This window comes from Microcebus murinus, chromosome 12 (assembly GCF_040939455.1).
Source record: "Microcebus murinus isolate Inina chromosome 12, M.murinus_Inina_mat1.0, whole genome shotgun sequence".
NCBI classification, from domain to species: Eukaryota; Metazoa; Chordata; class Mammalia; order Primates; family Cheirogaleidae; genus Microcebus; species Microcebus murinus.
In genome coordinates, this window is record NC_134115.1 from 27897446 (window position 1) to 27925122 (window position 27677).

Genomic DNA, 27677 nt, shown 5'->3' on the forward strand with positions numbered 1-27677 from the left:
GGGGTGCTTGGGTGAACGTCCTAGCGCTGCGGCTCGACGAGAGAGGCGGCCGAGGGCGTGTTCCTCTCCTGCAGTTTCCTCAGCCAGCGCCTCGGGGGCGTTTTCAGTCGAATAAACTTGCGGCCGCCACGTGTGGCGTCTTTCCAAGGGAGCCGGCGCGGAGGGGCCGGCGCGCCCGTCGGGGGATCGCGGCCGGCGCGGGGCAGGGGCGGCGGCGAGCGGCGGCGGCGCGGCGGAGCCCGGGGCCGTGGATGCTGCGTGCGGAGGCGCTGCCGGTTACGTAAAGATGAGGGGCTGAGGTCGCCTCGGCGCTCCCGCGAGTAGGAAGCGCCCCGCGCCCCCGCCCCCTTGGCCGCCGCGCCGCGCCGCGCCGCGCTCGTCGTCCGAGGCCGGGGCAGGGCTAGCTCGCCGAGCCGCCGGAGCCACCGCCAAGTTTGGCCGCGCCGCCGGGGCTGCTGTCGCCCGCACCATGTCCGCGGCCGCCTACATGGACTTCGTGGCCGCCCAGTGTCTGGTTTCCATTTCGAACCGCGCTGCGGTGCCGGAGCATGGGGGCGCTCCGGACGCCGAGCGGCTGCGACTACCTGAGCGCGAGGTGACCAAGGAGCACGGTGACCCGGGGGACACCTGGAAGGATTACTGCACGCTGGTCACCATCGCCAAGAGCTTGTTGGACCTGAACAAGTACCGACCCATCCAGACCCCCTCGGTGTGCAGCGACAGTCTGGAGAGTCCGGATGAGGATATGGGATCCGACAGCGACGTGACCACCGAATCTGGGTCGAGTCCTTCCCACAGCCCGGAGGAGAGACAGGATCCTGGCAGCGCGCCCAGCCCGCTCTCCCTCCTCCACCCTGGAGTGGCTGCGAAGGGGAAACACGCCTCCGAAAAGAGGCACAAGTGCCCCTACAGTGGCTGTGGGAAAGTCTATGGAAAATCCTCCCATCTTAAAGCCCATTACAGAGTGCATACAGGTTAGCGGCGTCGCCCTCTCCCCCGAGCTCTGGGGTTAGTTAACCTTTGGCCGGGCAGCCTTCCTGGGCGTTAGGGACCCCGCGCTCCGCCGAAAGGGTGCAAACGTTTTGGACGAGATGCGGTTTAACTCTTTAAATAATTTAACTCTGCAGAAGCGGGAAGCTCACTCTGCTTAATTGTCCCCAGAGCCGCGGAGAGCCCTAAACCGGCGAGCAGAGCCAGAGCTGTGCGTGGCTCGCGGGGAGCGGGGCCCGCCCCTCCCCGTCCCGCCCCGCCCCCGGGACTCCCGCACCCGGCGGCGGTGGGGCCACCCCACCTGGGAAGACGCTGGCTGGGGGAGTCAGATGGCGTATCTTTTATTTAATTCCCTCGTCGGGTTGCAGAGAAGTGGCTGCAACCTAGGGGGGAAGCGGCGCACTTTACTTCGAGCCTTTTAGGGATGACTAAGGACTCATTTAGCTGGATGTCTGCTACTTTTCAGGGCTTGCCAAGGTGGTTTTAAATTTGGCCAAGAGTCCCCTGAGAGGTTTAAAATAACACTGCTTCAGGCAGCAGGGGAGTTTGAGTAAGTAGTGGTGGGCTAACTTCACGACTGGTTAGCCTTCCCAAAGAGCTAGATTTCAGAGCTGATTTTTTTTTTTTTTTTTTTTTTTTGCCATGTGACTAAGGTCTCTCACCCTCCACCCCTGAATCAGGCGATTAGCAGGGAGGTGTGGTCCTTGCCCGAGGTCAAGGCTCAGAGATGAATGTTGGGCGGTTCTGGAGGTCTAGGGGAAGAGTCCCTCCTTGGGAGGACAGGAGGCAGGGCTGGACTAGTGAATGTGGCTAGAAGACATCTTTCTTATGAAATGGGCTTCGGAGGCTTCCAGGGACCTTGGTCAGCCAGTTATGTCGCTTCTGTTTAATATGCACAGAAAAAGTTGGAAAGCATTCACATTTGGACATATTGTCTAATCATCTTCAGAAAGGTTCTTTTACAAATGCGATTCTGAAAAGGTGGCTTGGGGCTTGGCCCTCTCACTTAAGCCCTTTCTCTCTGTGTTATGACACCGTGTTTTAAAGAGGGTGCTGCTGGAATTAGTTGGAAAAGTATTGTAGTTTTTTGGTGTAATAGTCTGATACTTTTAAGATGAGGCCCTGGGCTGGTGGTTTTAAAAATGGTTGGGAATTTTTGGTTTTGTTTTGCCTTGCATTTTAAGAGAAAGGCCACGTAACTGCCTCTCCTATTTTATTTCCTTTGGAAACTGGTGCGTGTGGAGGTGGCTGCTGGCACTGGGATGAAACGATTTCCTCCGTATTAATGCAAAATCAGGTTCTGTTTGGAGTCCTCATCTGGGTTGCCACCAAACAGCACATTTGAAAGTTTGTGTCTGTGAGGCTGTTGAAAGGCGTGTGCCTGCATTGGAGGATGTGACCTTTATCGGGTTCTGGGGGTGAAGTAGGGGTATATTAACTGGAGGGTGTTACTCACCAACAGCTGTTGGGCGGGCCTGGCTGTGTCAGCCATGTTCCCGGAGTTCAGTTGTTCTCATCGACACCCACTGCCACCTTGAGCAAAGGCATTTTCTCCTTCAGGGAGCTGCCCGGTGGTGCAGCTGGGGAGGCCTGCAGTGCCTCTGGGAGCCACCTGAGTCTGGACTGAGGAACAGGATTTCCAGCATTCTGGGCCATTCGGCTGAGTGCTTTTCTCAGGCATTTATAGAAATGGCTGCTTATGTGTGCGTGCATGCGTGCTGCTCTTTAATTCTCCATAAGGCAAGGCATTCGGCTCAGCTGTTTCAGGAGAACCTTTTGCACAGTCAAGAGTAGAAAACGAAGTGAGATGTTCATCCAGTTTTAAATACTGCAGTCAGTCTTTTGACACTAGTGATGTGGTGATTGCAGGTGTCTATGTTTGTGGGGGGGGGGTGTCTCTGTAATCCTAGTGCATGGCTGAACCAAAATCTCAGCCTCTGTTAATACTGTCAGAAGCATACTCCTGCCGGAGAAGGGATGTAAGGAGACTCTAAATAAGAGACTTGTCAGAGGTCTCATGTGTTTGGCAATTTCAAATATAGCTTCAAGTTAGATTCACTTGGAAGTGGGGGAAGGAGCTTCCTGATTTTCTTTCTGCTGACGTTAAATCCAGAAGGTGGACAGAGGTGGCATTTGGAGTGTCTGCATTCTGTGAAGATTTGAAGAGCTAAAATCGCTGCCACACCCCCTTGCTCATTGCAGCTCTAACATTCCCTCAAATCCCTCTTGCGTGCTCACTTCCTAATAGAGCCTCATACAGCTGCCTCTTGGATAGACTATCTTCTAGACTAGCTTTAGAAGTTGAATCTGTTAAACGAATTGACATTGAATTCAATGCAGCTACTTCTGCTGTGTCCTAAGAGGAGAAACACAGTTGAGGGCCACTGAGCTTGGTTCTGATTTGCCCCACTGTATTCTAGTTTGAGACTGTACGCAAGTTACTTTAATTCAGAGTTTGCAATGTGATTGAATTTGCTTTGCAGATTTGTTTGGCTTGGCTAACACAGGGTTTATAAAAATTTAATTAGTTACCAACATCTAAAAATCAGACAATTTCGGCATGAATCCAGATTTCTGGCTTCTCTGGAAAAATCAAAAGATCTGGCAATACTGGGCCTAAATTCCTGCCTAGCAACAATTGGCTTGCACCAATCATTCATTATATGGAGAAGTGTCCCTTATTTTAATAGCTTAAGTGGTCTCTGTTGGCATTTAAGTTTTCAACCTCTACTTTGAGCCTCAGTTTCTTTTCTTTTCTTTTCTTTTTTTTGAGACAGTCTCGCTTTGTTGCCCAGGTTAGAGTGAGTGCCGAGGCGTCAGCCTAGCTCACAGCAACCTCAAACTCCTGGAGCCTCAGTTTCTTAATCCTGTAAAATAGGGATACTATCCTCAACTCAGATTCATATGCCAAGATAACATATGTAAAGCACCTAATAGGGTTCCACATACAGTATGCCCTTGAGAATGCTAGATCCTATAGATTGTGTGTAATATATAGGGTGTCCGTAAAATCAGGAAACCGAGGATAAACTTGTTTTTAAGCAGTATGTTAGTTTCCATTTTCTAATGATATGTTCAATTTGTTTTTCTTAAGCTCCAGACCAGATATCATTTCAGGTAATGTACCTCTAAAGTTTAAGCTGTAGATCCATGGTTAATCCTAAGGGAAAAAAAAAAAGATACTACAAATCTTTTCCATTTCCAGACTTTTTGGATAGTTCGTGTATTTATCGTGCTGCTTCAGAATAACAATTAAATCTTATTAGAGTACTTCACATGAAAATATATTGGGCATATTATTTGAAAATGTAATTAACATGTAAGAAGTTTATCTTGGCCAGGCATGGTGCCTAACGCCTGTAATCCCAGCACTTTGGGAGGCCAACGTGGGAGGATCACTTGAGGCTGGGAGTTTGAGGCCACCCTGGGCAACATAGCAAGACCTCATCTCTGCAAACAAATTTATTTTTAATTAGCCAGGCACGGTGACACGTGCCTGTGGTTCCAGCTACTTGGGAGGCTGAGGCAGGAAGATTGCTTGAGTCCAGGAGTTTGAGGCTGTAGTGAGCTAGGATCACACCATTGCACTCTAACCTAGGCAACAGAGCAAGACTCTGTCTCAAAAAAAATAAAAGTTTATCCTGTATCTCCTGACTTTGTGGACACCCTGCACATATAGTATAGGCAGATTATAGGTGTGGGGTAAGGGGAGTATATCCTTTGGGGAAGGAAACAACCACGTCCTAATTCCAGCCCAGAATTGGTTCTGATGGGTCAGAACAGGCTGATATGGAGTCATGCTGGGTATGACAGCATGGTACACTGGATATAGGATTCTGAAAATCAGGAAGCTCCCAAATCCCAAGTATAATGCCCCATTTCTGGGGAAAATTTTTATTTTATTTTTGAGAGTCTCACGCTCTTTCCTGAGTTAGAGTGCCATGGCGTCAGCCTAGCTCACAGCAACCTCAAACTCCTGGGCTCAAGCAATCCTCCTGCCTCACCCTCCCGGGTAGCTGGAACTACAGGCATGCGCCACCATGCCCAGCTAATTTTTTTCTATTTTTAGTTATTTTGGCTAATTTCTTTCTATTTATAGTAGAGACGGTCTCGCTCTTGCTCAGGCTAGTCTTGAACTCCTGAGCTCAAGCAGTCCTCCCTCCTCCGCCTCCCAGAGTGCTAGGATTAGAGGCATGAGCCACCGTGCCCAGCCTGTGGAAAAAAATTTTAAAAACCAGTTGCATCTCGCCTGTAATCCTAGCACTTTGGGAGGCCGAGGCGGGAGGATTGCTTGAGGTCAGGAGTTGGAAACCAGCCTTAGCAAGAGCAAGACCCCATCTCTACTATAAATAGAAAGAAATTAATTGGCCAACTACTATATACAGAAAAAATTAGCCGGGCATGGAGGCGCATGCCTGTAGTCCCAGCTACTCAGGAGGCTGAGGCAGGAGGATCGTTTGAGCCCAGGAGTTTGAGGTTGCTGTGAGCTAGGCTGACGCCATGGCACTCATTCTAGCCTGGGCAACAAAGTGAGACTCTGTCTCAAAAAAAAAAAACTAATTGCAGAACAAAAGGAAGCTTATATCAAATCCAGAGCTATCAAACCCCCCAAGTGGCTGCTTCTGTTTCTCCTTGTCCTCTTTGAACATTTCCTTGGGATCCTTAGCATATCTGATGGAAGGTCTCCTCCAATATGGGAAACGGGCTTTTTGGCTTCTCTAGGAATGTCCATCACTGGCCAACTCTAACTCAAGGCAGAAGATTTTGCTTATACAGGTGCCAGGTTGCCCTGTGCCTCTTGCGCTCTTCTCCTTTAATTACTGCAAAAGGCTTTGGAGTCAACTGTTTGGTTAAAAAGAGTCTAGTGTCATCAAAGGTGTGAGAGGGACTCATCACCTGGGAGGCAGGGCTTCGGGGACAGAGCAAGGCCTTTGGCCGCAGGCCCTACACTGAGAGGCCTTAGCTCTCTGGGCAGCCCATTTGGTAACCCCTGCCCAGTCCTTGCCACTTTCTCTTCTCTTCATGAGTGGAATGGAAGCCCTGTGCCTTGATCCGTAAGGACACAGTCTCTCTGCCCATTCTTTCCAGAGGGTCCCTGAAAGTGATATGGAATGGTATTTCCTAACCTGGCATGCTTCATCCAAGATCTATCCACAACTTGCACAGGTAACTTTTTCTATCTTATTCTCATTATTTCTACTCTAAGGAGACTTTAGACATTTTTAAAATAATTGTCCTCCCATGGCATTTTAATGCCACAGATGCACTGTAGAGCTGTTATGGACTATGCCCCGTTAGAAGGCCACAAACCATTTTAATAGCTAAGGCTTTTTTCACCCACTAAAGAGCCAGTTTTTGCCCCTTGGGGGGGTGGTATCACTTGCCCCTCCCCCCACACACACCCCAGGTAAGAATGTCTAGAAAGGGTGTCAGTATCCTGTTAGGGAAAGATGATAATCTACATTCTAGAAGAGAGCTAAGGGCCACATGCATGTAGTTTCTAGCTATAGAGGTTTCTATAGGCTATAGGTTTCTAAGGGCTACTGAGTTTCAGACAAGAGGCTAAAATGGCCTTTGAATCCAGGGAAAGATGGCCCAGACAGCTCCCAGGCCCCAGGTCACTGCTGAAGTCTCACCCTGGGGTAGAGGCTGTCAGGACCCTGTGGTTTTTATTCCTAGTCCCCGAGTAGGAAGGACCAGCGGCTGTTCCTCCCTCATTTCCTGCTTGTCCTTCATCATCCTCCATCTCTCTGCCCTAGCAAACACAAAGTGGGCTTGCCTCAGAGAGGCTGCTGCTGTTGGCAGGGTTACTGTTTCACAACAGAAAATACAAGTGGAGTCAAATTACAGAGTGCACGCATTGTTTCCCTTGATTTTCCTCTCAATATTCTGTGGGTGGCGAGAACAGGGAGGGGAGGGGTGTGAGTGGGGCCCTGGTGGGGAGGGAGGTACCAGAGTAAATCTGGTGCTTTTTGAATGGTGACACCCTGTTACCTTCAGACACAAAGATGTAACCTGGGGGGGAAATGAATTCTTGGATTCTAAACATACGGGTCAGATGTGCATTCCTGTCTCTATTGTTGACGCTTATCCCAAGTACTAGTCATTCTGCAACATCTGTGGGAAATTCCCAGATTGAACTTCCCAGGGAGAAACATCATATGACATATTGGGAAAGTGGCTGACAATGGTTTTCCTTAATACTTTTCATTGAGAAGAAAAGTGGGCGGATGATTTCTCAGTCTTCACTCTTTCAGAAGCCCCTAAAACAATCTGACATGCTCTGATTGGGGCCTTGATAGATTTAATTTATGAATGCTTTATGATCATTACCATTCTTGATTTTTTTTAAAAAAAAAATCCAGCTTTGTCATGTTTGCTAGTCTTGACTTCCAAATCTTCTGGGTTTTTTGTTTTTCTTTCCTCTCTCTCTCCCCTGGGCTGTTCTCAGGCTTGGAGGAAAAGCTTGCGGCACTCCATGCCTCCCTCTACTGCTAGAGTCCTCCCCCACATCCGACCCTCCCGCCTTTCCTAATGTTTCTCCAGCAAGCCCAGCGCCCACTGAAGAGCGTAAATTAGTGCCTAGTAATTGGTACAAAGACACTTTCTGTTTCCATGCAACACACGCAAAAAGGAGGGGCAAAAGGAAGAAGAAAAAACACCCCACAGATGGTTAAAAAGGGAAAGAAATGAGATCCTCTTTCAGTGGTCTTTGAGCAATCCTGGCGCTCTCTCCGCCCCACTTTTTGTTGGACGTTAGTCACAGGCCTAGGCCTTACCCAGAGCACTTGGTGGCAGCCGTTGTTAGTACCAAAAGAATAGAACTTGGAGGTTGGAAGTGACCTTGAGAGGTCATCACATCCATCATTTTGTCTGTAAAGATGCACATGCCCACCCTCCCAGAGAAATGGGGGGATTGTTCCATTTAAACATTTTAGGGGGCTTGGAGAGTTTGGAAGCGATCACCAGAGTTCAAAGCTGCCTCTCTCTCTGCCTTGACTAGCATGTGACTCTGGGAACATTGTTTAATTTCCCAGAGCCTCAGTTTCCTCAGCAGCCCATGAGAGTACCAGGCAGTCTGGATGGTTTTTCAGCAGAAAATGTTAAAGCCCTTGCCTTGAAGTTTGGCTGTGTGGGTGTTCAGGGGTTTTGCCCTTCATTTTGAATTCTTTCTAGTTCTTTCATTTGGATTCTTTCTCCCCATGCTCTCCCGAGGATGTCAGTCTGTGGTTAACTTTTTTTTTTTTTTACACCTTGGTTTAAAGAGATGCTTCGTGGAATTAACCAGGCAAAAGGGCAGAGGTGGAGTTGGCCGGTGTAGCCTCTGCCCTTTTTATGGGAGCTGTGTGCACTCTGAAACAGCCCAAGGCAGAGCTGCTGGGAGATTTCCTACTCCTCCCTTCCTGGAATCCTCCTGAAACTTTAATACCTTTTTGGTGCATTAAGGCCAAGAGTAAACATTTGTCTTATCCCCGGCCTCAAGCAGTCCCCTCAGCAAATAATAGGACTAACATTATTATTCATAAGAGTTCAATCCCCACTGAGAGAGTGAGATGCATCTTTTTTCTACATGGGACATTCCAAGACATTCTTTTCCACTTGTGTCTAACACCTGTTTATGGTGCTGTGCCTGCAGGCTTCCCCCTAGATCTCAGTTCATCATGGTAGGGTTGGCTTTGGAATCCTGAGAATTGAGAATCTGGACCTGAGATCTAAAGGTTCTAGACCTCCGAGAACCAGTTAACTCACCACCTAAGCCCAGAGCCCCTGGACCCTTGAATTTATTTATTTTTTACATGAAATTGAGAACGATCACAAATTTGAACAGGAGAAACGAATCCATCCCTGACTGGCTAGGTTGAGCCCTTTTTTTTTTTTTTTTTTTTTTTTTTTTTAGTGAGGACATTTATTTAAATAGATTAAAATAAAGAGACTGGAGTTTAAGCCATACAAAATTAATGACAAGGATTTGAAATGCAGGCAGCAGTGTTTTGTATTCAGTGAAGTTTCAACAGTTTTCCAAGCTGAGCCTTCATCTTTGCCAAAGGGAGTGTCTCCCGAAAGACCTGACTTGAACCAAAGTGGGAACCAGTTGGGTAGACAATAGACAAAAACCACAAAGTCCCACTTGGAAGTTATGGACATTTTAGAACTGGAAGGAATCTTATAGACCATCTTGGCTCAAAGACATAGAGGAAGGAGAAAAGCTTTCACCATTTTTCCCTTCTGGGGAGTCAGCTTTGATAAGACAGTCAGAAAAGAAGAATAAGGCCTGACCCACTTATTGACTCTGTGACAAGGAAACCAGTCCACTCTAAGGAATTTGAATGTGAGGGGCCTCCAGGAGAGACCTTTACCCTCAATACAGACTCAGAAGGTAGAGGGCAGTCAGAGCACAAGCTTTCAGGTCTCTCAGACGTGGCTTTGAATCCTCCCTCCTCCAGTCTCTAAATATGAAAACTCAGGCGATACATAACGTCTCTGAGCCTCAGTTTTCTCATCTGTAAAATGGAGCTCAGTCATTATATATTCATGAAGTTATGAGGTTTAATTCAGATGAGGTATTTAAAACATTTAGCATCATGTCCCCATATACTGAGTATTATCATAATTAAAAATAATTTTTTATGTGTGGCCTAGAAGCCCTTGAGATTCCTAGAATTTTTGTTTAGAATTCTGGATTTATCCAGCATTTCTCATTCATTTAAATTATTTATTGAGTGACTGTGACATGCAAAAAGCTGTACTAAATGCTGACAGCAGGCACTATGGATTTTGTCAGTAATAGTAACAATAAGGATAACATCATTTATTATATGCCAGGTTCCAGGTTAAATGGTTTACATGCATTCTCACATTTAAACTCACAGCAATCCTATGAGCTAGAAAGGTACTGTTATCCTCTTTTAATAGGAGCAATCAGAATTGGAATTAGTTAACCTAGTCCAAGGTTACACTGGAATTTTCCTAGTCTGGTTCTAGGTACCTGACGTTGTGCATGAATGGTTGTTGACCCAGACCCCTGGGGTTTCTGCCAGTGAGAAGAGACCTTGTGTTTTACAAAGCTCTCTTGGATTTGGCCGCAAAGCCACTGGTGTTTAGCTGTCTACTCTTGTGTTGTTCTAACTCTAGCTTGTGGTTGGTTTTCGTGAACCTTCATGAGTAGTGTCAGCAGAAATCTTGGACTCTGCCCACACTTACCCTGTATTTTCCAGAGTTATCCCAAAGCTGTTTCCTTCCAATTGAAAAAGAACCCGGTTGGGGAACCATAGCTATTTATATTAGTCAGGACTCTTGGTTGCAAGCAACAGAATCCAAACTTGGGCAGGCTTAATAAAATATAGCACTTTATTGGTTCAAGTTGCAAACACACCCAGGGGTAGCTCTAGTTTGGGTTATGTCTGGATGCTGGTAGTCAGTGTCTGCCTCTCTGCGGCTCAGCTTTGCTGTCTGTCTTTCTTGTTGGCCTCAGTCATGGGTGGGCTTTATGAATGGTGGTGAGGTGGCTGCTAGTGATTCCAGACTCACATCCTGCCCCTTCAAGCCCCATGGAAAGACAGTTTCTCATTCCTGATGATTCCAGCAAAAGTCTCAGGCTTTAAGCTCCATGACTGAGCTCCAATTGTGTTCCCGTCCTTGAAATGAATCACCGTAGTATGACTGGGTCTGGGGGCATGGGGTGACCGCTCTGGAATTACATAGACTCAGAGTAGGGAAGGGGTGGTTGCCAAAAGGAGACTCAGGGTGGGCTATTTATTACCCCAAAGAGAATAAATTCTAGAAAGGCAAAACCAACACCTATTCGCTTTTTCAGCCCATTTAGAACTACAGACAGGATATTCCAAAGAGCAGAATTTGACAAAACAAGGGATAAAGCAGTATGACAATATTTTTTCTCCATATCTTCCTTCCCCTTGACAAGAAAGGGCTCTAAACTGTCTCTGGAGTTCAACCTAAAAGACAGGCCAACGTGAAGATACAGAAGGAGCTTTGCAGAAAACAGATTCTTTCGACATGTGTTAACATGTGCTCAGGCACCTACCCACAGGCCCTTCCATTTAGATGATCTAGAAGCCTTACATGGAACAAGTATAACAGCAACAGTGTGATCTTGAAAGCCATTCACTTGGTCTTAATTCCATTCTGTCCATTTTAATGCCCAGGGAAATGAATCATGTTTACACGAGCATTTATTACCCTGTGTGCTAATAGATAAAGGACTAGTCTATACAGAGATGAGCTTTTATATAGCAATTCTCATTGAGATTCAGGAGTCTATTCAGTGTGCACAATGCCCAACAAAAACACTATAATAAATCATAAGAGACAAAAAGTAGAGGTTAAAAATAACTTACAAAAACACTTTTATAGTGACTTAAATCTCTGTGCCACCATAATTCTACAGAAGTTTTATACCATTAATGTTTTAATGCTCATCCAGTGAACATTCTCCCACTGAGCCAGGGGTTCCCAGCATGAAAGAGCCTGAGCTGACTCCCCTGGCCAGAGGCATTTCTTCTCAAAGTGCTGCTTGCTCCCAAATTTTGAAACAGTACCCAGGAATGTCCGCCCGAGGAGGGGGCTGCATTCCTCCTCTGAGATCTCAGGGGGGAGTTGTGAGGGGCTATTTTGTGAAGGTTGCACAGCTCTGACCTGCAGTTCTTTGTGGTCTTTGGTGACAAATAGCAACCCATGTGAGTTAGTGGCTCGCTCCATCCCCGGAGTAGAGGGGTTAAAGCTTGAGAAACTTTTTGGTGGTGGCTCATGTGACATGTGTGAGTAGGATTTATGGTCGTCACAAGCCTTACTCTGGTACCAGCAATATGCTGAGGTTGATCCCAGACGGAAAATGCTAGAAACACTTGCTGGAATAGCACTACCAGTCACTACAAATTCTTACGAGTGCCACAACCTAGCTGGCAGGTACCGTAGGTGTTTCCTAATCAGGCATCAGTCTCTCCATTTCTGCTATTGGGGGAACATTTTATCTTGGCAATTTAGGGGCTCAGTCACTAGTGTATTACATTTTATTCTCTGTTGGGTAAATGTTTGCAAAATCAGGGTTCTTGCTCTGATTTGGGGTCTTTTGCCTTTTCTCCTGGGAGTGATCTATTGTTTGGTATCCAAGGGGCTCACCTATTGTTTTCCTGGCATCACAGGAGGACTATCCATGTGGCATGCATCCTTTGGGATGTCATACACTTGCTTGTGTCACTGTCCTCACATGCTGATATCCTCTGCTGAAGACGTCTTTTGCAAGTGGCTCTGGGTGTTATGTCTTCACACTGTGACCCAGTCTTCCAGTGGCATTCTAACAGTATGGTTCGGGGCTCAGGAACACACGATCCTTTTCCCCACCTGCATTTGGAGGGGTGCAGGCAGTGAAACCCCTGTCAGCCATGGCTACCCACCCTCAGGTGCCATGGCATGTGTGGAGACATCCATAGGGGTCACACAGGCTCTTGTCATGCCTTGGGCAAGCCTGGCAGCAGTGGCTACCCCTGGGGACTTCCTAAGCCTGTCTCTACAAGGAGAGTAAAGAGCTCTTGGCATTTCTTAGAGACCTCCGTGTCTGTCCTGTAAACACAGCCCCTCCAAATCTCTTTTTGTACCCCTCATTTCTGGGTGGGAAACTCTGGCAAATCAAAAGAGTTTAAGTTTAAGGATTTACTTTTTTTTTTTTTTTTCTTGAGACAGAGTCTCATTCTGTTGCCCTGGCTAGAGTGCCATGGCGTCTGCCTAGCTCACAGCAACCTCAAACTCCTGGGCTCAGGTGATCCTCCTGCCTCAGCCTCCCGAGTAGTTGGGACTACAGGCAGGTGCCACCATGCCCAGCTAATCTTTTGTATGTATTTTTAGTTGGTCAATTACTTTCTATTTTTAGTAAAGACAAGGTTTTGCTCTTGCTCAGGCTGGTTTTGAACTCCTGACCTTGAGCGATCCTCCCGCCTCGGCCTCCCTTAGTACTAGGATTACAGGCGTGAGCCACCACGCCCAGCCATAATTTGGATTTTTTAAATACTATTTTGAAAATTAAAGCTCAGTAGCAACTTCCTTGTCTTAAACTGTCAGACTTCCCCGAGGCAATGCATCCAGAAGAAAGGGCCTGGGAGTCAGAGAATTAGAAACACACACAGGGACAGGTTCTCTCTACTTTCAGTTGGGCCTGGGCTTTTCTTTCATGTCTAATCTCATTTTGTGCACAAAACAGAAGAGCGATTTGAAAACCAGTTTTAATCTGATCACACAGTCCTGTGCAGGGTATCCTTGGGCAAGTCATCTGCCCTTGTGAGTTGGCTTCATTTTGAAACATGACAGATTTGAATTCAATGGTCATGAAAATCATCAAAAATGCAAAAAATTCAAAGAGTTTGTATTGTCAGGATAGCTTTGCCATTATGCCTTTATTTCCTATCCAATGTTTACTGCCTAGTAGATATTTATTTATTATTTATCTTTCCCGCAAATAACTGGGCGGAAGCAGCACAGTCTGGGCCTGCGGGAGTATTGCTAATCTGAGAATGAACCAAGCTGGGCCTGGTCTTGCAGGGACTAAGCTGTGTGAGTGTGAGGAGGTCACTTCACCCCCCGGGGCCTTTAGAGGCTTGCCCAGATCTCATCCAAATCTAAATTATGTGCCTCCGACTTAAATGTGATCTTTTATCCAACTATACCAAGAAGCAGACTTTCATTGTGTTAAAAATGTATGTTTAGAGTCCAGATTTTGCCTCTGCTCTCTTTGCAGAGCTTCTGAGATGGGGGCCATATAACTGAGGCATTGAGACATACATAGCTCGCGCTGAGTTGAAGATCTAAGGAGTTAAGAATCTGTTGTCCGCCGCCTTTTGTTTGAGGTCTGCTGGGACTGCACGAGCTATCTCACAGATCAGCGGAGATTGGGGATGTGTGAGCAAAATTCAGACAGAAGCTCGCATCTTGGACACCGACAGGCTTAAATGAGGAAGCGCTGTGTACGGATGTTACAGACACATACCCGCTTCCCATTCTAGAACCTAAAGTATCGGACAAGCTGCTTCCCACAGCTAAACACAGGGCCCAGGAAGTACATTCTCACACCTAAGCTCTACTGTGTCTCTCTGTATCAAGAAATAACATAGCAAAGGAATCCAAATCATAAGGAGGAGTCAGTGAGAGGTCAGGAGCAAATGGTAATGCGATGGGATGGCATTCAAGCAGGATTATTCTTTCAAAGCCTATCAAGCATTTTTATTCATTCAAAACATCTACATGGGAAGCAATATTTCTGGCAAACAGGAGGCTTTTGGTTTCTTGATTTTTGAGTTCAGTGTTAATTGAAATTAACAGGGAACTTCATGCAGGGAAATGTGGAATTCTCTGTACCCAGAAGTGGCCCCCACACCTCTTCTGTCGTGTGTATTGGTGGTTCTGCATGCGACGGTAATGGAAAATGGAAAAAAAGCAACTGCTCCCATTTTGTACCTGCAAGTCAGCATTGCTTTCCAGTGGGGAGAGAGGCCAGATGGTCACGGACAATGGATTGCTCGAGGCCTGGGGTGTGGGCAGGTCTGTGTGGACGCACGCCCCCCCAGCCTGGTCCACGAGGAGTGCTTTATTGCTCTCTGGTCTGTGGACCTACCTCTTCATGATCTGACGCCTCACCTGCTTGCTATCGAGGACACTCTGGTCTGCTGTTCCTGTGTGTGTAATTCCTCCTCTGAGGGAAGGTTCCTGTCTGTCCTTGTAAGAGCCACTTCCCTGTCACATATGGAAAAAAGAGAGGAGGAGGTAGGGGTGGAGTGAGACAACAGATGTAGCATGGTCAGAAAGTTTCTGACTTTCTAACAGTTTTTTTTTTTTTTGAGAAGGAAACAGAATGAATCTTCTCCTTTCTTTGGTCTTGGACACTTGGAGTGTCCCAGTAATTTCTCCATAGAAAGTAAATCACACCCCAGCCACCAACCCCGCCCCCGTGGAATATATTCTTGATCAACCCATTTGTGGAGCAATTTAAACTCAAATTTATCATTGTTTTCAGTAAGACTTAAATATTGAAATAACGTTTTCTGAATTTTTCTCATTATAAAAGAAGTTTATACTCCCTGTTTAAAAAAATCACAAGATACAGGGGAAAATTACAGGAAGGGGTAGAAGTTACTCTTTTCCCCAGTAAATAACCACTGTTCATATTTTGTATATATTCCTCTAAGATTCTTTTCTCTCGACGTGTAGTCATACACTGCCCTTTTCACTTTGCAGTGTATAGCTAACACCTTTCCATTTCATTGTATAACAATCTGGTGCCTTTTTGACAGCTGCATAGTATTCCACTGTATGGATCTGCTACGGTGTGTTACACTAGCTCTTTGTTTGTTTTTTTTTTTTTTTTTTTTTTTTGAGACAGAGTCTCACTTTGTTGCCCAGGCTAGAGTGAGTGCCGTGGCGTCAGCCTAGCTCACAGCAACCTCAAACTCCTGGGCTTGAGTGATCCTTCTGCCTCAGCCTCCCGAGTAGCTGGGACTACAGGCATGCGCCACCATGCCCGGCTAATTTTTTTACATATATATATCAGTTGGCCAATTAATTTCTTTCTATTTATAGTAGAGACGGGGTCTCGCTCTTGCTCAGGCTGGTTTTGAACTCCTGACCTTGAGCAATCCGCCCGCCTCGGCCTCCCAAGAGCTAGGATTACAGGCGTGAGCCACAGCGCCCGGCCTCTAGCTCTTTATTGTTGGACATTTTAGCTGTTACCAACTTTTAGCTCTCATAAGCAATGCTAGTAACCTTGTATATTTTCATGTCCCTATCTGATTATTACCAAATTAGTTGTTACCAAAACTAATTTCCAGAAGAATATTGCCAGATGGCCCTGGGTTAATTATAAGTCCCAACAGTGTGGCACAGGGCCTGTTCCTTCATGCCTCCAGACTTTTTAACATTTTCACCAGCCTCACAGGTATCTTTTTGGTGTTTTCATTGGCATGTTTTGATTACTTGTGAGATTGAATACATTTCCATATTTATTTCTTGGTCATTAATCTTTTTTATTTTATAAATTGTTTATTTGCAGTCTAGTTTACTCTTATTAAATTGGGCTTTTTAATTAATATTTGCAAGTCCTTTTAATAGTATAGATTTTAACCTTTTGTCTTATGCTGCAATTTCTTTCATTGGTTCATTGTTTTGGTTCTTAAATTTTTTTACTTATATATATATTTTTGCCATCCAGAAGTTTAACATTTTTATGTATTCAAAACTGTCCTCCAAGTAGGATTTTTGGTCTTGGTTTCATGTTTAGAAAGTCTCACTCCATTTCAGGATTATAAAACATTCACCTATATTTTCTTTTATCTTTATGATTTTATTTTTATATTTGCTTTTATAGCCCACTTGGAATTTATTTGAGTGAAAAGTGTAAGGTTGGGATCCAGATTTAATTTTTTTTTACCTGATATCTATGCCAATTATTGAATCAAACCTTTTTTGCTTCACTGATTTGAAATTCTTCATTTACCATATACCAAATCCCCATAGATTCTTAGGTTTATTTTCAGACTCTACTCTGTTCCACTGGTTTGTCTTTTCCTATGGTGGTATTTCACTATTTTCATTATTACAGCTTTAGTAATATATTTTAATAACTGGTATTGCAAGTGTGCACTTATTTGTTCTTTCACAGAATTTCCCTGGCAAGTTGAGCATGTTTATTCTTTCAAATGAGCTTTAGAAATAATTTTGTCAAGTTCAAGAAAAAGAACTCCTTTTGGTGTGTGTTGCTTTCATAGATTAGTTTATACAGAATTGCTGTATTCACACCATTGAGTCTTATAATCTAAGAGCATGAGAAGCATCTATTTATTTTCTTTTACATCAAGGTTTTATGGCTTTGTTCATGAAGGTCCTGAACTTTCATTGTTAGGCTTATCCCGACTGCTTATGATCAGTGTCTAAGAAAACCATCGCTCTTTTGTATATTTATATGTATGCATACATTTTTAATTTATGTTAGATTTTTCAGTTATTTATCTTGGACTTTCCAAATAGAAGATTGTATCAACTGCATATAATTTTTATTTCATAAACTTCTTCCCTCTCACCATTTACTTCTTACCTTGTTATCTGATTGCATTCCCTAGCTTTTCCCGATCAATGTTAAATTGTAATGATGGGTGTGGGTGTCCATTTATGGTTTGGGCTTGACTTTAGTAGGAATGCTACCTTTAATTTACTATTGACTTTGCTGGGGAACGGTTTCAGATCTACATTTTTTATCCTGTTAAGTAATTGTTCTCCTATTTTCCTAAAAGCTTTTATTAGGGCTGGATATTGAATTTTACCAAATAGCATTTTGCATCCATCAAGTCAAAATGTGTATGTGTCTGCATGTGTGTAGTGGCCCATTAAAATGGGAAATATCAATATGATTTTTTTAAATATCAAATTATCTTTTTATCTGTGGAATCCTAGTTGCTTTTCCGCGATCAAAAAAACTATTTTCCCTCCAGAAGAAGCCTTGGTGTTGTACATCTACAAGAAGCTGTGATTCTTAATTGACACTTCTAGAGTTCTGTTCTGAAAAGGAAGCCTACATCCCTTAGATTTGTTTTTTGTTTTTTTTTGTTTTTTTTTACCAGATTGGTTTACTTTTGCTAGAAGCAATGGAAGGTTTTGATTTTTGTATTTTTGACCTTCCTGCCTCCATTAAGGTTAGACCTTTTTAGGCCTTTCCCTGGACTTGGGAAAAGGAAGGTGAGAAAAACCAGAAAGGAAGAAGGTGGTATTCAGAGGCTGGGCCTCCCTGGCCCCAGGCAGGACCTTGGTGGCAGCTCATCTGAGCTCAGGGGAGCCATGGGAGGGTTGGCCACATACAGGGAGCAAACCCTGCACTTGCCAGGGGCCCTGGCCTCTGTCTTCTCTTAGGGGAACTCACCTGCATTCATTTCGGGACTTCACCAAGAAGAATAAGCTTCACTTCGCATCATCAGCTAATCACAGGCAGACAGAAGCTCCCTCTCAAAAGCGAAGAGCATCTTTTTGTTCCAGTACTTAGCCAGCAGTCCCCAGGCCACTGCTCTTGCACCCACCAGAAGGCCCAGGAGAATTCTGGAGGCCTCCTCTGTGTCTGCAGAGAAAGTCCTTTACACATTTTGTGGAGTGTTCAGTAGCTCTTTTGATCAAGTTTATTTTATGCTCTGAACTGAGTCAGTCGGTGAGAGGTGCTTAGCTGGTTGCTGAAAGGGGCGGGGAGTGGCCTATAAATAATGAGAAGCTTGTGCTGTTAACAGCTCTGCTCCAGTAAAGCAAGTTTATTGTGTCACTGCCTCTGGGTGTGTTTTCCTGGGAAGGCTAGAAATAAAGCACTGGTACAAGTCTGTTGTTTTTTTTCCCCCCAGGAGGATGGTAACTCGTTAATGCTAAAGACAAGCTTAAGGATTCTCTAATAGAGAATCACACTGTGGTGTGATTCATCTGGTGTAAAGAAGGCTGACCATTTCTCCTTTGGACCTCAGCACTGAGCTGAGAGGGCCTGACTCAGTTTCCCTCTGGTTGTGAGATGAAAGGCCTGTCTTCCTCCTCTGCAAATCATCTCTGGTCCCATTCAGCCTTAAATTCTGTTCCTCTCTACATGTGATGTCCCCATTCCATAGGTTCTTAGGTGAAAAACACATATCATTTTCTAAATGGTACCTTACTAGGTGTCCATCATTAACATGCAGGACTGTGTCCTACAGTGGGTGGCGTGCACACTCTCCACTGTGCTAAAGTGGTGCAAGATTTTTCAAAGGGCTGCGGATTGTAGGTCCCCAAGCAGCATCCAGCCTGCGTACACACTGTTGGCCAGCCTGTGTTTTATATATAGTGTTGAATTTGAATGTCTCTAAGTGAGGGAAGCACGGATCCTACTGTGACCTGTGATCTCATACACCTGTTTATTTATTTATTTTTTAAACATGTCTGGCTCTGGAAGACATTTGAATAAACAAAATCTGGTGTACACCAGGCAGAAGTTCAGATCGTCTGATTGAGATCAGGGATCAGCCCACTTTTTGTAAAGGGCCACATACTAAATATTGTCAGCTTTGCAGGCCGCACAGTCTCTGTCGGCAGGTGCTCAATGCTGCTGCATTCGTGGAAAAGCAACAGCCGCAGATGATACATAAACCAACGAGCGTAGCTGTTTCCAATAAAACTTGTGATGTGGACATGGAAATTGAAATTCCATATTACTTTCTCCTGTCATGAAATATTCTTCTTTTGATTTTTTTTTTCCAACCATTTGGTAAAAACCAACTATAAGAACGGTATAAGCCATTCTTAGCTCATGGCAGGCCAGATTTGGCCAGTGGGCTGTATTTTGCTAACCGCCCCCCCCACCCCCCGATCTAGATGTTTGACCAAAATTCCTAATGTTTTTCCAAAGGATCTCAGATACATCAAAATGATCCTGGGGCCAGTGCCCCGGCAACACGCTTCCAAGCAGATCCTTTTAAATGCCTAGAAACTGTAAGCTTGATTGTACGAGTTCTATGAGTCCAACAGAGGCTGCGGTCGCTCTCGGTGGTCTTTGGGCTCGGCGGGTCTCCCTCTCCTCTCTCTGTGAAACACCTCAGGGGGGAGGCGGCGAGGTCAATGGCAGCATCTGGATTGGGAGTGGTGAGAACAATCACAACATGATCGTCAAGAGGAGCAGTCAGGAGTGTAGCTATGAGCCGGATTGAAAGTGAATTCAGCCGGAGTGGACTCTGGTTACACTTGAAATATATGTGAGTCGCAAGCATAAAAACGGCTCGCCTGTTCCTGCGGCTGATTCAGGCTTCGTGACGATTTTCCATTGACTTTCAGTTCTATAAAGCCAACTTCCTAGCACGGAGGGAGCAAGCACCTCATTCCTTTCCAGTTCTAGACCACAGCAGAGCCGTCTTCTGGTCCGTTTTTCCCACAGTGGGTACAGATCCCTCCAACTAATTGAACCCCCTCTTCAAGCGACTCACTTGAAAGAAATGAGTAACACATGCCAGCAAGCAGGCTGAACAGTATTAGCACTCCTCCAAGAAAACCACTTCTGATGAGTTTTTGTCCTATCAGGCATCGAGCCTTTCTCTTTCATTGTTTTCCTTACCTCTAAGTCAAAGCAGTGGAGAGAGGGCTCCAAAAAGAAGAGAGCAGAGAGGCTTTTTGATTTGGTTTGGGGTTTTTTTTTTGCAACTTATCACTTGAGTTCTGACCCCTCATTATTATATTTTTAATATAATAGGTTTAGAAGAACATTCCCCCCATAGCCACTTCATTGGAGTTAGAGTGGACGTGGCTGCAATCTAATTCTGGAGTAGCCCAGAAGTCTTCTCCAGTAACCCAGTAACTTCTGAGCAGGTTTTGGTCAATACGAGTGACTTGGAGGATGAATAGACTCTGTGTGTTGAGGGGACGGTGGGGAGGTCTGTATTTAACGTTTGGGCATTTACCAAATGCGTGGCAGCATGAGTAGGACAAAAGTCATACGTGACATTATCCTTGTCCCAAGAGCTTAGCCTTGTTGGGTTGTGATGAAGTGGGGGAAAATGCTATTTATACAATAGAAATGGCAAAAGTATAGTTTTCACCTTCCATGACTTTGTAGAGTTTTTTTTTTGGGGGGGGTTCCTTTTTTTCCTCCCTCCAAGTGTGTCTAAATGCATCAGCAACCCCAATCTCTCATCCACCTTGGGTAGGGCCCAGTATTCACTGGTTTGCTATTGCCTTTTTTTCTTTTTTAAGACAGTCTCACTCTGTTACCCAGGCTGGAGTACAGTCGCCCAGTCATAGTCCACTGCAGCCTCAAACTACTGGGCTCAAGCGATCCTCCCACCTCAGCCTCCCAAGTGTTGGGATTACTGGCATGAGCCACCATGCCCGGCTTGCTATTGACTTTTGCTGCCATAGCTTTTCAACCCAGAGCTCAGTGAGAATTTTTACCTAGACCTGCACATAGAAAATCAGCTGCTACAGGTTTGCTTTGCCCACATTGGATTTCCCGCAAGAACAAGTAGGTTGTACAAGGCGTTATGACTAGGGCTCTGCTTAGAGAACAGCAAATAAAACCTTTGTCATGTATTGATTATGGAGAAAGTGATAGAGTTGTTTGGCTTTGTTTTGTTTTTATCATCATTTCTACATCCCTTCAGCACAGGTTAAGAGAAGCTGAGGGAAATAGAACGAGTAATTTTGGGCGATTCAGATGTACGGTGCTGGACAGCTCCCAACCTCTGCAATTTCTCCCTGGGTCCCCGGAAGGCCAGGACAAGAGTGAGAAAATATTCACTTCTTACACCTACCAAAGGAGTGTCTGGAGAGTTCCGTGGACATCAGGGGTCTGTGTGTCCTGTGTCTACGAACAGCTGCTTTCGGCTATGATTGGAAAGATGTGAAGAGTAGGCAGGTGGGCGGTTCTTGGGAGCTGGGTGGTGGCCGCCACTTAGAAGAGGAGCAAGAAGGGTTCTCATCCCAAACAGCTGAAGAACTTTTCTGCTTGTGAGCCCTCCCCAGTGTGGACACGGGCCCTACCCCGACATCACCTTGGGGGCCAGGGGAGCAGCAGGAGGGTCTCTTTGCTGGCTCGATCACATCTGGCAGGCAGGGCTTAGCTGCATTTTAAGTGGGACACAGAGACAATAGCATGAATCCAAGGAAGGCAGTCAGAACGAAGAGGACATGGAAGCTGTCAAGTCCTCACGGGGCTGGGAGTCGGGTAGACTGGTCCATTCATGGCTCTGCTTTCCCTTTCCAGTTGTGTGACCCTGAGCAAATAACCTGATCTTCCAGGCCTCTGTTATCTCATCTGTAAAATGGGGCTTCCTTGTGGGGTGTTCTGTAAGAATCCAGTGAGAAGGGTACGGGAAACTCTTAGCTCTGTGCCTGCATGTACGTTGTTATTTTATCATGTGAGTTCTTCTTTCATGAGGAATATGGAAGAAACTGGAATTGTTTAGTCTGGGGAAGAGAGAATTCGAGAAAGACATGATAGCTGTCTGCAGATATTTAAAGGTTTAGTATGTGGCAGAGGGAACAAACTTATTTTTAGGGTTAAGACAATATGACTTAAAATGTGGCTTTTGCAGGAAGGCAGATTTCACATCAGTAAAGAAGTGTTTGTGACAGAGGCTCTCAAGGACAATCAGGCTGTCCTGTCGGGGGTGGGACTCCTGTCTCTGGACACTTTTGCCAACAGATGCCCCAGCACTCGCTACCTGCTCCAGGTGGGAGGTTGGCTGGACCGGACGCTGGTTCCAGCTCTCTGATGCCAGGAATTTTAGCAGAGGGCTCAGCCTTTGGACTCCTGAGAGAATTCATGAAACCGTCAGCTGTGTAGAATAAAACCAGAAAAAGTAATTTCCAAGAGATCCCTGGGGTACAAAATAGCAAGCTCATTTGCTTAGAGAAGATGATTCTTAGCAATTTCCTCATCATGTTAGTCTGCTCGGGCTGCCGTAGCAAAGAACCACAGCCTGGGCGGCTTAGACAACAGGAATCTGTGTTCTGGAGGCTAGAAGTCCAAGATGAAGGTGTGGGGAGGGTTGGTTTTGTCCTGAGGCCTCTCTCCTTGGCTCCTTGGCTTAGAGATGGCCACACCATCTTTCCTAATCTTCACATGTCTGTGTTGTAATCTCCTCTTCTTAAAAGGACACCAGTCACTGGATCAAGGCCCACCCTAATGACCTCATTTAGCCTTCATGACCTCTTTGAAGGCCTTACCTCTGAATACAGTCATATTCTAAGGTGCTGGGGAGTTAGGGCTTCAAGACATGGGTTTTTGGGGTGGAGGACACAGTGCTGCCCATGACGGTCGTATTCAAGGGACTGATCCCTTGAGTCATAGGGATGGTTGACCCTGACCAGCCTCGAGAATTTTCTTCTGTCTTCTTGAAACTGTATCCTGTCTCCATTCCCTTCTCTTAGGTGAACGGCCCTTCCCCTGCACGTGGCCAGACTGCCTTAAAAAGTTCTCCCGCTCAGACGAGCTGACCCGCCACTACCGGACCCACACGGGGGAAAAGCAGTTCCGCTGCCCGCTCTGCGAGAAGCGCTTCATGAGGAGCGACCACCTCACAAAGCACGCCCGGCGTCACACCGAGTTCCACCCCAGCATGATCAAGCGATCGAAAAAGGCGCTGGCCAACCCTTTGTGAGGTGCTCCCCACAGAAGCCAGGGAGGGATGGACCCCGAAAGGACAAAAACCACTCCCAGGAACCAGACGGACACATGGAAACCAAGCCCCAGAAGAGGCATGCTGACAGCACAGGAAGTCACTGCTCTTTGGTCAATATTCTGATTTTCCTCTCCCTGCCTTGTTTTTTAAAAAGCACATTGTAGCCTAAGATCAAAGTCCACACTTGGTCCCCTTACAGAGGCAATTCTCTGAACCCGTCTCTGACTATTGGAGGGAAGGCAAATGCTTTTGGGTTATTTTTTTTTTTTGTTCCTCCTTTTTTTTTTTTTTTTTTTTTCTTCCAGGGGTGGGTGGGGGGTGGGGGGAGAGGGAAAAGGCCAAGACTGGGTAGAATTTTAAAGATCCAACACTGGTGTACATATGTCTGACTGGGTGAGTTAGCCTGTGGCCTCACGCAGTGATTCTAGGCCCTTTCTGCTTGCTGTCTCTCGGAATTGTTTTCTTACCTTTTAATGTAATGACGAGTGTGCTTCTGTTTGTTTAGCAAAACCACTCTCTTGAATCACGTTAACTTTTGAGATAAAAAAAAAACAAAAAAAACGCCATAGCACAGCTGTCTTTATGCAAGCAAGAGCACATCTACTCCAGCATGATCTGTCATCTAAAGACTTAAAAACAAAACAAAAAAAAAGTTACTTATAGTCAATGGGTAAGCAGAGTCTGAATTTATACTAATCAAGACAAACCTTTGAAGGTTACACTAAGTACAGAACTTTTAAAACTTGCTTTGTATGAATTGTCCTTGTTGAACATAAGCTGCACTTTTATTTTCTAATGCAGAGGATGAATAAGTTAAATACATGCTTTTGAGGATAGAAGCAGACACTCTGTCTGGCACCACATTATAATCTGCTTGTTTTACAATATCCACGTTTCCCTAAGACATCACGGCAGAGATGTGAGGGCAGAATCTACACAACAGATGCTGAAGGAGAAGGAGGGTAGTGTTTTAAAATAACAATAATAAAAATAATAAAAAGAACCAATGGAATTTTAACTCTATTAACTTTTCCAAATTTTCCTATCCTTTTAGTTAGCGTCATCGTGTATTGTACCATAATGCCACTAAGGGAGAGGACTTTTTGACTCTGTTAGGTTTTATTTGAATGGATGCATAACAGTAACTAAATCTGGAAACACCTATTTTTTGGGGGGGGGAAAGGGTTTGTGGGTCTCCCTCCCATGTTCCTTCAAAACTCCCACTACCAAGGGCAAAAGTTATGTCGAAGGAGAGGGAGCTGAAATAGGAAAAGAAAAACAGACCCCTTTAAGTAGTGAGTGCCAAGGGAAAATACCACGATGACTTCAGAGGGGACTCCGCAAAATAACCCCTTTTGGAGAACTCTGGAATACTATGAATGAAATCACATCACTGTACCTTTTACATCAATATCCTCACCACTATGTATCTTGTATCTCGGTGTCTATAATGGCTGAAACCACTACATCCATAATATGCCATTTATCTGAAAACTTCATTTTGGCCTTTAAGTGGCCAGGAAACTGAACTGAGTTTTCATAGTTAAGAAAAAAAAAAAAAAGAAAAAAAAACCTCAAAATGAGGGGAGTCAGCAGTGATCATGGGGGAAATGTTTACATTTTTTTTTTTCTTCAGAAGTAATTACGCTTTCTGACGATTTTATCTGATATTTAAAACAGGGAGCTATGGTGCACTCTGGTTTATCTATGTGCTCTCAAATGTGTTGTGTAAACATAGGGTGCCTACCTATTTCACCTGACACATGCTCGATTTCCAAATCAGAGCGAGTGTGGGCTCCTGCAGCGGGCGCGGGTCACGGCTGACTCCGACTTCCAAGACAACAGCCATCACTAGCACGGTGTTTTTTTTCGTTTAACCGACGTAGTTGTATTAATAGTTCTATCAAGAGAACTGCTTTTAACATTAGGGACTGGGAGCAGTCCATGGGATAAAAAGGAAAGTGTTTTCTCACGAGAAAACATGTCAGGAAAAATAAAGAACACTTTCTACCTCTGTTTCAGATTTTTGAAACACTTATTTTAAACCAAATTTTAATTTCTGTGTCCAAAATAAGTTTTAAGGACATCTGTTCTTCCATACGAAATAGGTTAGGCTGCCTGTTTCTTCCTGAGCTCATGGAATGGTTCTGCTTGTGATACTCTGCACGCTGCCTTTTAGTGAGTGAGGAGTTTGGGTTGCCTAGCAACTTTCTAACTTGGAAAGACTCATCCTTCCCTCGCAGAAAGAAACGAAGGAAAACAAAGCAAAGTCAGTCAAGACAATCTTTGTAGTTTCAGGAGTAAATCTATATGTGGCTTTCGTCAAGCACTTAGATGGATATAAATGCAGCAACTTGTTTAAGAAAAAAAAAAATGCACAATTTACTTCCCAAAAAAGTTGCTACTTGCCTTTTCAAGTTGTTGACAAACACACATTTGATATTCTCTTATATGTTATAGCAATGTAACGTATAAACTCAAGGCTTTTTATTCTTTGTGATAAGTCCTGTTTTAAAATGTCACAAAACAGGAACCAGCATTCTAATTGATTTACTCTATCAAGATATGGTTCAACTAGGACTACTAGAGTTCATTGAACACTAAAACTATGAAACAATTACTTTTTATATTAAAAAGACCATGGATTTAACTTATGAAAATCCAAATGCAGGATAGTAATTTTTGTTTACTTTTTTAACCAAACTGAATTTTTGAAAGACTATTGCAGGTGTTTAAAAAGAAAGAAAAGTTGTTTTATCTAATATTGTAAGTAGTTGTCATATTTTGGAAAATTTAATAGTTTTAGAGTTAAGATATCTCCTCTCCTTGGTTAGGGAAGAAGAAAGCCCTTCACCATTGTGGAATGATGCCCTGGCTTTAAGGTCTAGCTCTACATCATGCTTCTTTTGAGAATTCTATTTGGTAGTTATAATTACAGAAACCGATTAGTTTGTCAGTTTGCAGATAGATTTAGCACAGTACTCATCACTCTGGATAGATTGAGATGTTCTTTCACAACAGATGAATGATCTGTAACACTGTAAGATACTGATCTTTACAACTGTTTAATCAGTTTTATTTTTGTACAGTATTAGTGACCTAAGTTATTTTGCTGTCCCGTTTTTGTAAATCAAATGAAATTATAAAAGAGGATTCTGACAGTAGGTATTTTGTACATATGTATATATGTTGTCCAAATAAAAATAATAAATGATAAAAGATTGAATTGTTCCAGCTATTATGTGTTATAAAAGGGGTACATTTCACCATAATGAAAGTTACTACTTTAACCTGTGCTCATGGCATTTTAGAATGAGTGCAAAGATGATTTTTACCCTGTACCTTTCAACACAGGCAATATTTGTACAGGTTTGTGTGTATTTACTATTAACAGACCACCTCTGAGGAAGCAGTGGAGCAGAGGTCCCTTGAATTACTGTATTATGCTGGAGGCGAATATTTATATTTTGAGGCACCTCACTTAAAGAGGTTTTTGGAGCTCATAACTATGCAACTGTGCAGGGGTGTACTAGGAACTGGTTCGTGATTGTTAGAGGTTCAGATTGTGCTCTCAGGATATGATATTGATAAAAGCACACAAGTTGGGGTTTCAAAGGCACAATAGAAACATTTTGCCAAGCAAAGTTGAGCACCAAAGTGAGCATGTGTGTGTGTACTTTATGTACATATATACTAGCTATTATTTATTAAGTTTTTATTGTATACTAGTCACAGTGCCAAGTGTTTAGGTTTTTCTCATTTAGTCCTTACAGCAGCTCTGTACAGTAGAATTGTTGTTATCCACATATTTCAGATGAGGAAGTTTAGGACCAGATAACTGGCCAAGATGCACATCTAATAAGTGGCGTAGACAGTATTTAAATCTGGATCTGCTGAATTCAACCCTGTCTTTCTGTGCCTACATCAGAGCAGCCCAGGGACTTACTGGACTGTGATGTTCATTTGATCCATTTTGTTGCACACACCTGTTAGTGCCACGCACTGCTGTCCTTGTGGACACAAAAGTGAAAAACAGACCGGGTCCCTGTGTTCAAGGAGTTTATATGTTAGTGGAGGAAAACACATAATAACAAATTATCCACATAATCTCAGAGTGATGAGCATGATGGTGACAATAACATAGGGTGATTTGACAGTGACCTGGGGGGTGGGGAGAGGTTACTAGAGACCGAGAGTGGTCAGAGAGGGTCTCCCAGAGGGGCCTAAACAGTTAAGCTGAAACCTGATGGCAGGGAGCCAGCCTCACAAAGCCATGGAGGGAGTGTGGAAGGAGTTTGGTAGGAAAGTGACCAGTGTTTTGAAGGAACTGCAGGGAAGGCTGGGGTGGCTGGAATGTAAACAGAGGATGGGAAGGGAGGGGAGAGAGGGGTGGTTGGCAGGGCCCAGATCACAAGGGACTTCTATTGTAGGTGGTAACATGGTGCTTCATTTTGATTCTAAGGGCAAGGGGAATCTGTTGAAAGTTTTAAAGTGGAAGAGCGCTATCATCCGATGTATAGTTCA

The 27677-nt window shown here is 44.5% G+C and overlaps 1 protein-coding gene across 1 annotated transcript; it reads left to right on the forward strand.

Annotated features, from left to right (window-relative positions):
* The first annotated feature begins 193 nt into the window (after positions 1–193).
* On the forward strand, positions 194–26371 carry KLF9 (KLF transcription factor 9). Its single transcript, XM_012782266.3, has 2 exons — positions 194–974; positions 22903–26371. The coding sequence occupies exons 1-2, from the start codon at positions 470–472 to the stop codon at positions 23130–23132; spliced, it is 735 nt and encodes a 244-aa protein (XP_012637720.1). The 5' UTR covers positions 194–469; the 3' UTR covers positions 23133–26371.
* The last annotated feature ends 1306 nt before the right edge of the window (positions 26372–27677 follow it).

Coding starts and splice junctions, on each gene's coding strand:
- KLF9 (XM_012782266.3), top strand. CDS start 470: ATGTCCGCGGCCGCCTACATGGACTTCGTGGCCGCCCAGTGTCTGGTT. Junction 975..22,902: donor CCATTACAGAGTGCATACAG/GTTAGCGGCGTC, acceptor CCCTTCTCTTAG/GTGAACGGCCCTTCCCCTGC.